Source organism: Tenrec ecaudatus, chromosome 1 (assembly GCF_050624435.1).
Source record: "Tenrec ecaudatus isolate mTenEca1 chromosome 1, mTenEca1.hap1, whole genome shotgun sequence".
Lineage (NCBI taxonomy): Eukaryota > Metazoa > Chordata > Mammalia > Afrosoricida > Tenrecidae > Tenrec > Tenrec ecaudatus.
In genome coordinates this window covers 13,447,034-13,460,288 of record NC_134530.1, presented here as the reverse complement: position 1 = coordinate 13,460,288, position 13,255 = coordinate 13,447,034, and the positions used below count along the sequence as shown (strand labels likewise).

Below are 13,255 nucleotides of genomic sequence, written 5' to 3'. Positions count from 1 at the left end.
TGTGGAGTCAGAGCGGACTCCACAGCAGGTGAACTTAACCACTGGGAGCGTTTGCCTCCCACCGTCACAGGTTCTAGAAACCCCCCTCACAGATACACTCCAAATGTCAGTTTCCCGAGCAAGAAATTCTCTATGAGAATGTTTTCTTTCTTTTCATGGAAAGGTACCGGGCACAGGGGCTACGTGCTTAAGACAAGGTCAGTGGGCCATCTACATCTTCTGGCCTGGTTTTCAGGAGCTTCTATGGCGTGTCTGATGCTGTTCTAAGTGCTGGGGCCAGATAAATGTCCCAGCCCTCGCAGACCAGGGGATGGGGAGGGGGCGCCGAATCCATAACAAACCCAAGAGCAAATGCAGAAAGAGCTCACTCCCTCAAGGGTGACATGCAGGAGGGGCTGTGCCTGGGAAAGGACCTCACGCTGGGTCAAGGCGAGGGCTGGGGGTGGGAAAGAGGAGCCTTCAGTAAGATGGGCTGATACAGGGGCTGCGCTGTGGGGTTCAAGCGTGACCATTGCGAGGCCAGTGCAGGGCTGGTCGGCGGTTTGTTTTGCTGTACACCGGGTCACTATGAGTCCAACAACTGGAAGGCACTTCACAACGACAATGGAGGAAGGGGCTGCTGCTGTGGTCAGGTGCCCCGAGTCAGCTCCAACGCATATGGACAACAGAATGAGGCATCAGCTGCTTCGACGTCGCCCTCACAGATGTTGTCTGAGCCCATGGCTGCAGCCACAGTGTCCGTCCATCCCCCCGAGGGCCTTCCTCTCCCTCGCCGCCCCTCCACTTCACCAAGCACGATGCCCTTCTCCAGGGACTGGTCTCTCCTGACCACATGTCCTAAGTATGTGAGAGGCGGTCTCACCATCCTTGCCTCTAAGAAGCATTCCTTCTGACTGTACTTCCAAGTCAGATTGGTTTGGAGGGTGGGGTAGCAGGTGAGTCTTCCAGGCAGAGGGAGTCAATGTCTTCCCGGCTGGTGGCAAAGATGGATTGACAGCTGAGCGCTCATCCAGCCAGCCCACATACAACAGAAGGGGGCGCCCTCCTCACAGCAACGCCAACTGAAGTGCCATCCTGGAAGGTCCCGGGCCTCGCAGAGGTCACCTGTCCTCTCTGAGCCAATCACTGGGCCCCAAGCACCGTGCTTAAACTGGCTAGCCTGAGTTAAGGCAAGTCCAAAGGACCCACCCCATTCTATTTCCTAGGTAGTGTACCTGTAGGCTTTCTAATCCGGTAAAGAGTGACAGTCTTGGAAACCCACAGGGGCAGTTCTACCCTCTCCTACAGGGTCGCTATGAGTCAGAATGTATGTGATGGCCGTAAAGTGTTTGTTTGTTTGTTTGTTTGGTGGGGGTTGGTACCTCTAGACAGCTAACTACCTCAGTCCAGGGGTCTGGTTCACAGTCATTGCCCTGGTGATCAGATTACACTTCTTTCTTGTACCCAATAGACAAACACCAAATAAACAAAAAAACAAACCCCACCACTGCCATGGGGGCCGATTCTTACCTATAGCGGTCCTATATAGGGTTTCTAGGACTATCTTCCTCCTGGCCAGTAGGTTTGAACAGCCAATCTTGAGGTTAGCAGCCCAACACCAGACCCCTAACACCCCCAGAGCTCAGGCTTTTATGGTTTGCCTCAAAGTGACTTTCCAGATTACCAAAAAGAACTGCCCGCTCCTCGTAAGACCAGGTAGCAAGAATACCCACATGGGCATAACCGGAACCCAGGGCTTTCAGAAACCGACATCTCAGTACAGGGCACAGGCAATTCTACAAACACACCCTGGTGTTGTGTACACTGCCTGGCCAGGCTGCCCAGCGCGCAACCCCTGGTAGCCGTTACTAGCATTGCTGTTTATGCCTCTCGAGACCAGGGAGGGACGTTGGCTGGCACGATCCTATCAGTAGATTACATTTTTAAAATATTTGCTGTGTCCCCGTCAGGGTCATACTTTATAGAGGAGAAAAGGTTGTGGCTCAGATAAGGTAAGTCACTTGCCCAGGGTCACACAGCGAGGAAGTGTGTCTGTCCGCCAGAACCAGAGAGCTGTTCCCGTCCCCCAAGTGGCCACTGTACCCGACAGGCCCCTGACCCTCTCCTCCTACCCAGTGAGGCGGAGCTGTGGCCTCCCGCTTATCTCTCCCCAGGCGGCCTGCAGGCCCCGCCTGCCCCCAAGGGGGTGGGGTGGGAAGCTGCCACTTGGAGGCACTGAGCCGGGAAGGGACTGGTCAGCTGTGTCCGGAGGAGGCAGCTGCTGACCCAGCTGTGGACTGGGGTGGAGACGGGGTGGAGGGGCTGGAGTCCTGGGCCCCCATCGTGGGGTCTGCTCCATGGACCCTCTGTGGGCACCCCGAGTTGGCTCTCTCTGTCTCCTGCTTGCCGGAACCACCTGGGCCCCCTTACCCAATCCAGACCCAAAGTTTGAACGCAAAGGTAAGGACAGCGCTGGGTGTGAATCTCCACATTGGGTCTTGGAGGTCACGGTTGGCTTCTGGGGGGGGGGGGGCGTGTTGGAATTTAAAGGTCCTGCAGGGGCATCTAAAACTCCCAGGTTGGATCCCAGAGGAATGGTCAAAGGGGGCATACAAACCCCTACTTTTAACCTTTCCAGCAGCCTTGGATATGGGAAATCCAACAGGGGACCGGCGGAGGGGTGATGTGGGATCCGACCCACCCCAGCCCCCCTGCTGACTGAGCCCGGGGGGTGGGGGGCAGAGGACCCAGTCCCTGTCCAAGTGGACTCTTTATGAAGCGCAGGAGGACCCAGTTGGGTCTGAGTCCCCAGGCCGGGCGGCAGGCGACTGTAAACACTGATGCGTCTGGCGCCAGATCCCTGGATGCCCGCAGGCCCGAGGAAGGGGGCGGGGGCCACGGTTGGCGCTATCGGGCCTCCGGGAGCCTGCCAGCGCAGATAGGGCCCCCCCCCCCCCCGCCTCCACCGCACACACCCACCCTGGAGCGCGTCCTGGGTGGGGCGGGGTTGGCAGCCAGAGGGGGAGGCCTTGAGCGCGCAGTGCCTGGTGCCCGCCACCGGAGGGCGGTTGCGTATATGGAGAGCGAAAGGCGGGGAGCGGGGTGCCTGTGAATTCTTGGGGTACCCCTCACCAAAGCCCAACGAGGGGCCTCAGCTGGGGGCGGAGCTCATTCTTATCAGACAGGACAGGCGGCCGGAGGGGAGGGGGCCTGTGGCCCGGGAAGATGGAACGAGGCTTCCCAGACCCCCTCCCTTTATCAACCTCCCCCACCCACCCACAGCGGCCCTGCTGGGGGCCCGGGGGCCCGAGGAGCTGCTGTGCTTCACCGAGAGGCTGGAGGATTTAGTGTGTTTCTGGGAGGAAGCAGCCAGCGTCGGGGTGGGCCCTCACAACTACAGCTTCACCTATCAGCTCGAGTGAGTGAGTCCCCCGTGTGCAGGTAGAGGCCCCATGGGTGGAGGGGGCAGGCAGGCGGGACAGCACTCCCTGGAGGTCGCAGTTCAGGACTGGACAGCTCCCCTTCCGCTGTGGGTGTGAAGTCTATGGAGTCAGGAAGGGGACATTCCCATTGGTACCCCCAGACATCCCCGCTGGGACGAGGTCCCTCCAAACCCCAAACCAAACCAAACCAAACCAAACTCATTGCCCCTGAGCTGATGCCGGCTCCTGGCGACTCTCCAGGACAGGGTCCAACTGCCCCATAGCTTTCCAAGACTGCTAAGTCGTTATGGACCTTGAAAGCCCCCCCCTTTCTCCTGCGTAGCAGCGAGTGGATTTGAACTGCTGACCTTGCGGTTAGTGTATGGAATCAAAACTCAAACTCACTGCCATCAAGTCAATTGGGACTTGTGGCAACCCTGTGGGGCAGGATAGAACTGCCCCTGTGGGTTTCCAGGGCTGTTCCCCAGGGGAGCTGCTGCTGGTTTTGAACCTCGTGGTTTGCAGCCCAACAACCACTGCACCACCCGGGCTCCGAAGTCAAGACACTCCCACCTGCACAGTATGGAGCAGGCGTCCCTAGCGGGCAGCTGGGATGTAGCATTCCTCCGAGAACTGCACACCTGTGTCAGGGATTCAAGGTTCCAGCGCTGCGGGGCGACCTTCACCCTCCACGGGGCGGGCACATCCCTCACGGCAGCGCAAAGGGGTCCTCAGCGGTAGTGCCCGAAATGCCCCAAGGAGCTGGCAATACCGACCCTCCCCAAACTGCTCCCTTCCCTCCCTCGTCCCTCCATGCACAGGGGCGAGCCATGGAAGCTCTGCCGCCTGCGCCAGGCGCTCACGGCCAGCGGCACGGTGCGCTTCTGGTGCTCGCTGCCCACCGCCGACACGTCGAGCTTCGTGCCCCTAGAGCTGCGCGTCACGGCGGCCGGCGCCCCCCGCTACCACCGCATCATCCACGTCAATGAAGTGGGTAGGTGCCCCGCGACAGGGAGGGGGTCCCGGGAGGGGGTCTCGGTCCCCGCCCCCTTGACCCTCCCCTCCCGCAGTGTTTCTGGACCCTCCCACAGGGCTGGAGGTGCTGCAGGCGGACGAGGGCAGCCACGTGGTGCTGCGCTGGCTACCCCCGCCTGGCGCGCCCATGACCAGCCACATCCGCTACGAAGTGGACGTCTCTGCGGGCAGCGGCGCCCCCGGGGGCGCGCAGAGGGTGAGGCCTGCCCCCATGCCCCACCCCATCTTTAGACCCCAGTGGGGCTGGGTAGGTGGCGAGGGCACAGACGGGCCGCCTCAGCCATAGCACCCCTGCTCGCCCTCCGACTCCCCTCCCCTCCAGGTCCCATCCCTGACACCCCACTACCCCATTGCCTGAAGTCCAAGAGGGCTGCACACCCCTCTACCGTGCCCCTTCCTCAGTGTCTCCTCGACCTTCCAGAATCCCCCATGTCCGCAACTCCACTTCTTGTCTAATTCTAGTGCCAAGGTTCGAATTCCGCCCCTCCGCGCCCAGATTGGCAAGGTCCTCCAGGCCCCGCCCCGAGCGCCCCTTCCCACTCGCCCCGCCCCTTAGGCCCCGCCCCTCACTGGGCCCCGCCCCCAGGTCGAGATCCTGCCGGGCCGCACCGAGTGTGTCCTGAGCAATCTGCGGGGCAGGACGCGGTACACCTTCGCGGTCCGCGCGCGGATGGCCGAGCCGAGCTTTGGTGGCTTCTGGAGCGCCTGGTCGGAGACTGCGTCACTGCGGACAGCTAGCGGTGAGGCTAGGTCCGCGGGGGATGGGGGGTGGGTGTAGGGAGGGCTGGGGTGGGGCTGGGGCAAGCTCACACCCTGACCTCCTCTCCGCCCGCCTGCCAGACCTGGACCCCCTCATCCTGACGCTCTCCCTCATCCTGGTGCTCATCCTGCTGCTGCTGGTGGTGCTCGCCCTGCTCTCCCACCGCCGGTGAGCCCCCTTCCAGGTCCTGCGCCAGCCAGTCCGCAGTGCGGCCTGTGATGGAGCTAGAACACCTTGCGCCGTGGAGATCCAGGCTGAGAGAGGGGCAGACATTTGGCCAAGATACTCAGTGATGTGTGATGGCAGGGACCCTTCCCTCCGCCCAGCAGTCCCGGTCCAACGTGGTTAAAATGTTCTGCTCCTGGGGACGTTCTTTGACTGTCCCTTCCACCTCAGTTGCTGCCCCTTCCCCAACTCCCCAACGCCCTTAGCTTTTATAAACGCAACCAGATGGATTTCATGGAAAGACTCAGCTCTGGGGTTCTCCATCAGGCCTTGGAGATGCGGTGTGATCTGAACAGCCACCTGCAGGCATATGTACATCGATGCCCAGGCCAGATGGTTTCACACCCTTAAACTGTCAGTGCCACGATTCTGACTCACAGCGACCCTACAGCGCAGGGTAGAACTGCCCCTGTGGATTCCGAGGCTGGAAACCTGAGGCCAGGCACCTGTGCCCCCGTGACTGGTCCTTGAAAGGATACTGGTATCTGGTGACACATACCCGGTCCCTCCATTTCCTTTGGCGTCCCCAGGGTTCTGAAGCAGAAGATTTGGCCAGGTATCCCGAGCCCCGAGAGCGAGTTTGAGGGCCTCTTCACCACGCACAAGGGGAACTTCCAGGTAGGTGGCCTGCTGGTTCCCTCGGGGCCCAGGGCTTTTGGCAAAAACCCCAGGCCTCTGAGCTGGTCGCTACTGTTCCCACAGCTGTGGTTGTACCAGAATGAAGACTGTTTATGGTGGAGCCCCTGCACCCCCTTTGTGGAAGAACCCCCTGCTCCCCTAGAAGTTTTGTCTGAGCGCTGCTGGGGGGCCACCCAGGCAGTGGAGCCAGGTACAGCAGATGAAGGGCCCCTGCTGGAGCCAGTGGGCAGTGAGCAGGCCCGGGACACCTATCTGGTACTGGACAAGTGGCTGCTGCCCCAGAGCCCACCCGGTGAGGGCCTGCTGGGGCCCAGTGGCAGCGTGGGCACAGCAACCACGGACTCGGACTCAGACACTTCCTCCTGCTCATCCGTCTTGGTTAGAAAGCCCAGGCCAGAGGGGGCTTCAGCTGCAAGCTTCGAGTATACCATCCTGGACCCCAGCTCCCAGCTCCTGTGTCCACGGGCACTGCCCCTTGCGCTGCCCCCCACTCCACCCCACCTTAAGTACCTCTACCTCGTGGTCTCTGACTCCGGTATCTCCACTGACTACAGTTCTGGAGGCTCCCAGGGAAGCCCAGGAGATGCCTCTGACGCCCCTTACCCCAACCCCTATGAGAACAGCCTTGTCCCCACCCCAGAGCCCCCACCCCCCAGCTACGTAGCCTGCACCTAGGAGCCCAGTCCAGAGGTGCCTGGGGATCCAGCACAGCTCAGCACACAAGTTCCAATCCAGAGCTAAGACTCACCGGGAAGGGTGTTCTTCCTCAGGGCTGGGGGCATGGCTGATATGAGTGTACGGCCCAGTCCATCCAGCTCAGGCCATCAGAGCGTCCCAGAATTCTTCAATCAGCATATATTAAGGGACAGCTCAAGCTCCTCTCTCGTGTCTTTTCCAAACACCCATTCTTCCCTGGGTCGAGGCCTGAATAAAAATCCTTGAGCTCTCTGTCTGAATCTGTGGACCTGGTGCCTGAACGACCAGCATTAAGTAAATGGACTCGTCACTGTAAATGACACTAGTTGTTTTAATGAATGACGTTAAGTCTTGGTAACTTAGCACACTAGTGTGTCTCTCTCATCCCTCGACTCGAAACAGGTGGGCTGCCATCCTGGGGAGAAGGCAGAGGCCCAGGCGTTTCTGTCTAAGGCAGCGGTTTCAACCGGTCGGTCTTAACCTCTTTGGGGGCCAAATGATCCTTTCATAGGGGTCACCCAATTCCTAACAGTAGCAAAATGACAGTTATAAAGTAGCAACGAAAATAATATTATGGTTGGGAGGGGGGCGGTAACAATACATAACATCTTTGGCTCCAGCAATTCCACTTCCGGGTAAACACTCTCAAACTCAGAAACAGCCCCCGGGACAGGGGACATGTGTAAGAAACTCACTTCAGTGAATGAGAAAAACCAAAAACAAACACGTGGCTGAATCTTACAACTGTTTATGGGAAAAGACGTCTCCGATGGCACTTAGTATAAAACTTGTTTTATAAAGGTCAGAGCAACATGAAACAATATGTGGTTTGGGCAGAAGTGTGCGACAGCTCCTTGAAACGAGGCCAAGGCACTGGACATTCTTTTGGGTTTGGAATTTTCACACTGTGTCCCTGAGGTTAAGTATTCCAACCCTCAGCTTAGAAATGGGGAACAAACAGAGAGACGCAGTTGTACTCCAAAACTCAGGGCTGTCCTCTGGAGCAGGGGCCCTGGTCTGGGCTGGGGTCACCCACCTCAGCAGACAATGGGGTGATGGCCATCTCTCCATCTGGCTGGAAAGCCATCAACCATTCTGTCCTGGGGCCCGGCCTGCCAGGCTCCAGACAGACTCGGAGGCAGCGCTGCGCTGGGCCTGGTGCATCTGGCTGCAGCCAACAGCAGGCAGAGAGATACCGCTGGAGCAGTGCCAACTGCAGCATGTCCCCACTGTCTGCTTCCTCTTGGGTCTGGAGGGCTACCATGAGCCCACAGTCCCCACTGGGCCCAGCCCGGTGGCTGAAGTGGGCAGCAGTGTCCAGAAGCAAGGCAGCCAGGCGGGCAGCTTCGTGGGGCCCGTGGTGCTCTGACAAGTACTCCTCGAGGCCATCGAGTAGCAGGAGGGCGGGGGCTGGCCCCTGGGCCTCGTGGGCAGAGCACAGGAGCCGGAAAAGCTCCCTCATGGAGGGTGGGTACTGGAAGCGGATCTTCTAGAAGGAAAAGACAAGGCAGCTTCAGCACCAGAAGCACAGCTTTGGCCATCCTGCTTGCTTCCATGCTTCCCTGGACGGGGTTCTCACTCCCTCCTCAGTCGGAGGAGGATGCAGCTCTGACCTGCCAAATAATCTCACCGCTGATAAGTGAGTTAAGGTGTCTTGCCTCAAATGTCTAAGTAGTGCATCCCCCTAGGGGGCACGAGAATGATGGGGGGGGGGCGCTGCAAAAGACACCCACGTTCTATCCTGTCCTAGAGCTCTGTCTGCAATGGAGGGTTACGTTTTTTCCCTGCTTTAAACTTTCAGCTGCTCACGGGGTGGGGGTGGGGGGGGGGGGAGAACGACGAGACTTTCTGCCCTGTAAAGTTAGTCTTGGAAACCCACAGGAGCAGTTCCACTCTGTCTTGGAGGGCTGCTAGGATTCAATTTGACTCACAGCAGTAAGACCTTTATCCTGGATGCTGGGTTACAGCACAGAAATTCCTAATTGCCAGGGCTTGGGTGCGTGGAGAAAAATAAAAAGTGGGTGGAGAGCCTAAGTTTGGGGATCTAAGCTCTCGGGGGAACCATGTCACAGAAAACTTGTCCCTTGCGCCCCCTGGTCTTGCCCCATCCTTGCCTCCTGTGCTATTCGTACGAGCTCCCAATTACATTACACGCGACCCCATTTTAGCTCTGGCCCCACTCTCCGCAGAGCCCACCTCTCGCTGACTCCGCTCCATCACTGAATCGCGGCTCACTCAATCTGAACTAGGCTCACATAGTCCCGCCTCTCGTTCCTCCTCGACTCCGCCCCAGCCTGCTTGTGCCTGCTGGCTCCTCCGTCGCCGCGATTGGTCGCCCTTCCTGTCACTCAAACCTCCATCCACCACCCCCATTGGTCGAGCCCTCCTATAATCCCACCCCATTACCTGAAGCCGCAGAGGGTCGAACGCCGCTCGCGTCCGGAGAGGCAGCCTCTGCAGAGGTCGCCGGGCCAGGAAGAGGACGGGGCCCCGGCCCTCGCTCGCCACGTCCAAGGCAGCCGCGAACAGCAGCGCCGTCTTCCCAGAGCCGGGGCCGCCGAGCAGCAGCACAGGAGGCCCGACTTCGGCCCCGTGCTCTTCGCCCGGCCCAGCCGCGCCGCCTGCGCTTAGCACTCGCCTCAGCGTCTCCGCCATTCGCAGCGTGCCTTTGCCCAATCGGCTACCCGTTCCGACCTTAATCCCGCCCACGGGGAAGCCTCATTGGTTACAGTACTCCTAGACTCCCCATTGGCCGATGGAGCTGTCTATCAATCTAGATCGGCCTTTGCCTTGCTCCTCCCCCCGGTGAAGGGGCAAATAACCCAGTTTGAGGAATGGGGTCATTTGGAAAAGATGAGCTTCTTCCTCGGGGGAGCCAGCAGGAATACGATGACTGTGAACGAATCAGATGTTCAGAGATCTATAAAGGGTCAGAATTTGGGGGAGCAGGCCCAAGCCACTAACACCATTCCTTAAAGTCTCCTGGCCCCTGCCTGTTTGCTCAGCGGTTCAATATGGGGTTCATAATCTCTCAGTAGAATATTGTGGGGGCACGTGTCTGTGTGTGTCTGCTGACGTTTCCCAATGACAACTGAGAGGTGAAAAAATATTAATGAAATCCAGAGGCAAGCAAGATGGACGGACATGAAATATTAGGACCTGCTGGTCTGCTGCTCTGTCCCTGCACAGTGTCGTCGTCGGTGGGGCTGCAGGTTCAAAGAATCCACGGGCAAAACATCGATAGCCTTCTCTGAGGGTCTCAATTGGCTGCCTCCGTAGCCGAGGGGATTAGAAAGGACAGCCAGAATGCTCCTTAGAACATCCAGACTTTGTCTCAGGCACTTTGGACAGGTCAGGAGAGACCTGTCCCTGAAAGAAGGACATTGTGCTTGGGAAAGTAGAGGGGCAGCAAAAAAGCAGGAGACCCTCAACAAGATGGATTATTAGCACGACGGGCTCCGTGATGATGAGGATGGGGCCTGACTGGCGGGTCTCTGTGAGTCAGTCAGAAGCCCTGTCCCCAGCGGGTCTGGGGAAAGGCAGGGCCATAGAGCAAAGACAGGGGCAGGAGAGATGAGACAGGTTGGGAGACAGACAGAGGCATGACAGGGACCTTGTTTGCCTTATACATCTCTGTCACCAAAGCTCTGAAAGGAGCATAGCATAATGTAGGCTCACCTTATGTGTGTCTAATGAAGGCAGGCTGTGAGGCAGAATTGATTAGAAACTGGGGCAGACAGAGTGATCAAGTGATCACTGGCTGGGTCTCCTCACCCAGACTTCGCCCCAGAGCTGCGACTCATGCCCATGTTGCCCTGGCAACTCTGTCTCCTGGTAACTTCAAAGTGGTCTTGTTGCCAGGAGACCCAGGGGCAGAGTGGAACTGTGATTTCCTGATTTTCTCTCTTTCTCTTTTCTCTGGGCCCAGAAAACAGTTTCACAACATTCTTCAATATACCCACTCACACAGCTGGGCACCCCCAAGCTATACCTATACCTACACACACACACACACACACACACACACACACACACAACTGTGGCATCCCGGCATGTGCTCCACCTCTAACTCCTCATCACCAACAGCTTTAACCTTCAGTCCATTCCCTTGCCCCCATTGGACCCAAACTGTCTACCACCTTCACTCTTCACATACCCCACTCTTCCTCTCATGTAAACACACGCAGAGCACTCTGAAACAAGTATGCCAACACACACACACACACACTCACTCTGTGAGGCATACTGTTCCATTACCCAGTCAAACATGTCAGTTCAGCCCCCCAAACAGACACACAGCTCATGGATGACTGCACTGGGCAGCACCCCACGTGCACAAGCACCCGGGACTGCCACCCACAATTACACAGGCAGTCCCTTGCCGTTAGTGAAACACCATCCCACCGAAGACTCCAGACACCACTTTAAGTCGACCACCAGCCCTCCCTGTTCCCTTTCAGCACCGTGGACAGCCCCGACCGGACCTACTGTCCTTCACGTGCCCTTGCTTGACTTTGAGACATCCCTGTGGTTTTGTTGCCCCCATCCCCACCCCATTCAGGCGTCTGTTCAGAGAGGCCATTTAGCCTGGCCACCTGGCTAGACTTACATACCCATCACTTTCTACCTGCTTATCCAGTTTGCTTTCCCTCCAAACAATGCAGCACCTCCCACGGTATATATTTCTCCACCTCTCTAGAACGTCAGCTTCACCAGGGGCGGGGTCCTTGCCCGTCTGGTGCTCCACTGAGCCCTAGACCAGCCTTTGGCACACAGTCAGCCAGGCCCACTGCCATCAAGCCTATTCCTACCCATAGCGACCTACAGAACTGCCCTACAGGGTCCCAGGCTGTGATCTTTATGATGGGACTAGACCCTGGAGAAAGACACCGTGCCGGATAACTACAGGGTCAGGGGGGAAAGAGGAAGACCGCCCACATGTTGGATTGACACCGTGCCAGCAACAATGGTCCCAAGCACAGCAAGAACCCCGGGGATGGTGCAGGACTGGGCAGTGTTTCCTTCTGCCAGGAGTCGGAACCATCAGTGAGTTCTGAGAAAAGCAGAGTCCTGCTCAGACTTCACATCAAATCAGACCTCAGTTGTGGTTGAGTTGGCTTTGAAATGCTCCGAGATTCACGGGACAGACAGGGTGGCTTTTGAATAAGTATGTAGAGCCTAATCTGTGCTCTCCACCCCAAAGACAAATCCTGGAGTGGGGACAGTGGGCAAGGCCAATGCCGCTGTCTCCAGACACCTCCTTGCGTCCTCCAGTCCCGCACTGCGACTGTTCACACTTCCTCCGCCTGTGCTCAACATCAGCACCATGGACAGCCTCAGCGAGGCCAACTGGAGGCCGGGTCCGTCCTCCACGCCCAGGACTGGATTTTGTTGTTTCTTGGGCCCAAGTGGGGGCTGGAAGAGACCCTGAGGATCCGGGCGGGGTGTGAGCCCTGGAAACAAAAGCCTTGGTGGATCTAGCAGTCTTCATGGTCTACCCAGTAACATTCCTATCTCTTTCCCCTGGGCCAATTCTGCCACCTCCCTGACCTGCCCTTTCCTGACTTCACTGTGGCTGGACACCGGGGCCTCCTGGCCGCAGACTGGGGTGCTCTCTCCTCTCGCCCCGCACAGCTCCAGGGGCACCTCCTCAGAGAGAACTTCACTGGCTCCAAAGGAAACTCACTGTCGTCCAGTCGATGCCAACTCCCGGCGACCAGAGACCTGATAGGACAGGGTAGAATTGCCCCTGTGGGTCTCTGAGACTGGGCTTCTTCACAGGAGCAGAAAGCCTCATTGTCCTCCCTTGGGGACGCCGGTGGTTCCCAACTGGCTGTTTGGTCTCCTTGCAGCCCAACGGGAAACCCACTATGCACCCAGGGGGCCCTCCCTGATGACATTCTTCGTGAAAAACCATGTCCCCATCCCCCGACTGGCCCCATTTTTTCGTAACTCAAATGCTCCCCTCCTCACTTAGCAATATCAAACCCTCTCAGAGATGTCCGATCCCTTAGTCAAATCGATGAGCCTAGAGTTAGGAATTTAGATTTTTATGTTACCTTAGTCCTCAAAAGGCTTAACGTCATTGCTGGCGAGTTGATTCCAACTCTGTGAGACGAGACAGAGGAAAACAGCTGGTCCCCTAGGTTCCCAAGTTTGCAATCTATACCGGAGCCGACTGCTACATTTCTGTCCCCTGGAGGATATGCTTTCCCAGAGCAGCCACCATGTGCTTCCACCCACGGGGCTGCCAGGGATCCTTTGCCCCAAACCCACCTGGTGCAAGCACTGTTGCTTATCACCCCAAGTGGAGCCTGCGGCCATGTCCCCAAGATGAACCATTTATCTGAAGTGAAATATAAGAAGTCACATTCAAGTGAAAACTGGAAAAACCCCAGCCACGTCTGTCCAGGCCAGGAGTTGCCACCAATGGAGGGCAAAGGAAGGCTGGTCTTCAGACCTTCTGGAAAAGTGGGCTTGGGGGTCTGTGTTTCACTAC

The 13,255-nt window shown here is 57.8% G+C and overlaps 2 protein-coding genes across 2 annotated transcripts; one reads left to right on the top strand and one right to left on the bottom strand.

Annotated features, from left to right (window-relative positions):
* Positions 1-2,336: 2,336 nt before the first annotated feature.
* On the top strand, positions 2,337-6,735 carry EPOR (erythropoietin receptor). The gene is made up of 8 exons (XM_075536523.1): positions 2,337-2,439; positions 3,262-3,397; positions 4,223-4,395; positions 4,472-4,632; positions 5,023-5,176; positions 5,277-5,364; positions 5,952-6,039; positions 6,124-6,735. Exons 1-8 carry the CDS (start codon positions 2,337-2,339, stop codon positions 6,733-6,735), a joined length of 1,515 nt encoding a protein of 504 aa, XP_075392638.1.
* Positions 6,736-7,488: 753 nt separating this feature from the next.
* SWSAP1 (SWIM-type zinc finger 7 associated protein 1) lies at positions 7,489-9,411 on the bottom strand. The gene is made up of 2 exons (XM_075536510.1): positions 9,163-9,411; positions 7,489-8,245 (listed from the first exon to the last, which is right to left on the bottom strand). Exons 1-2 carry the CDS (start codon positions 9,409-9,411, stop codon positions 7,742-7,744), a joined length of 753 nt encoding a protein of 250 aa, XP_075392625.1. The 3' UTR covers positions 7,489-7,741.
* Positions 9,412-13,255: the final 3,844 nt, after the last annotated feature.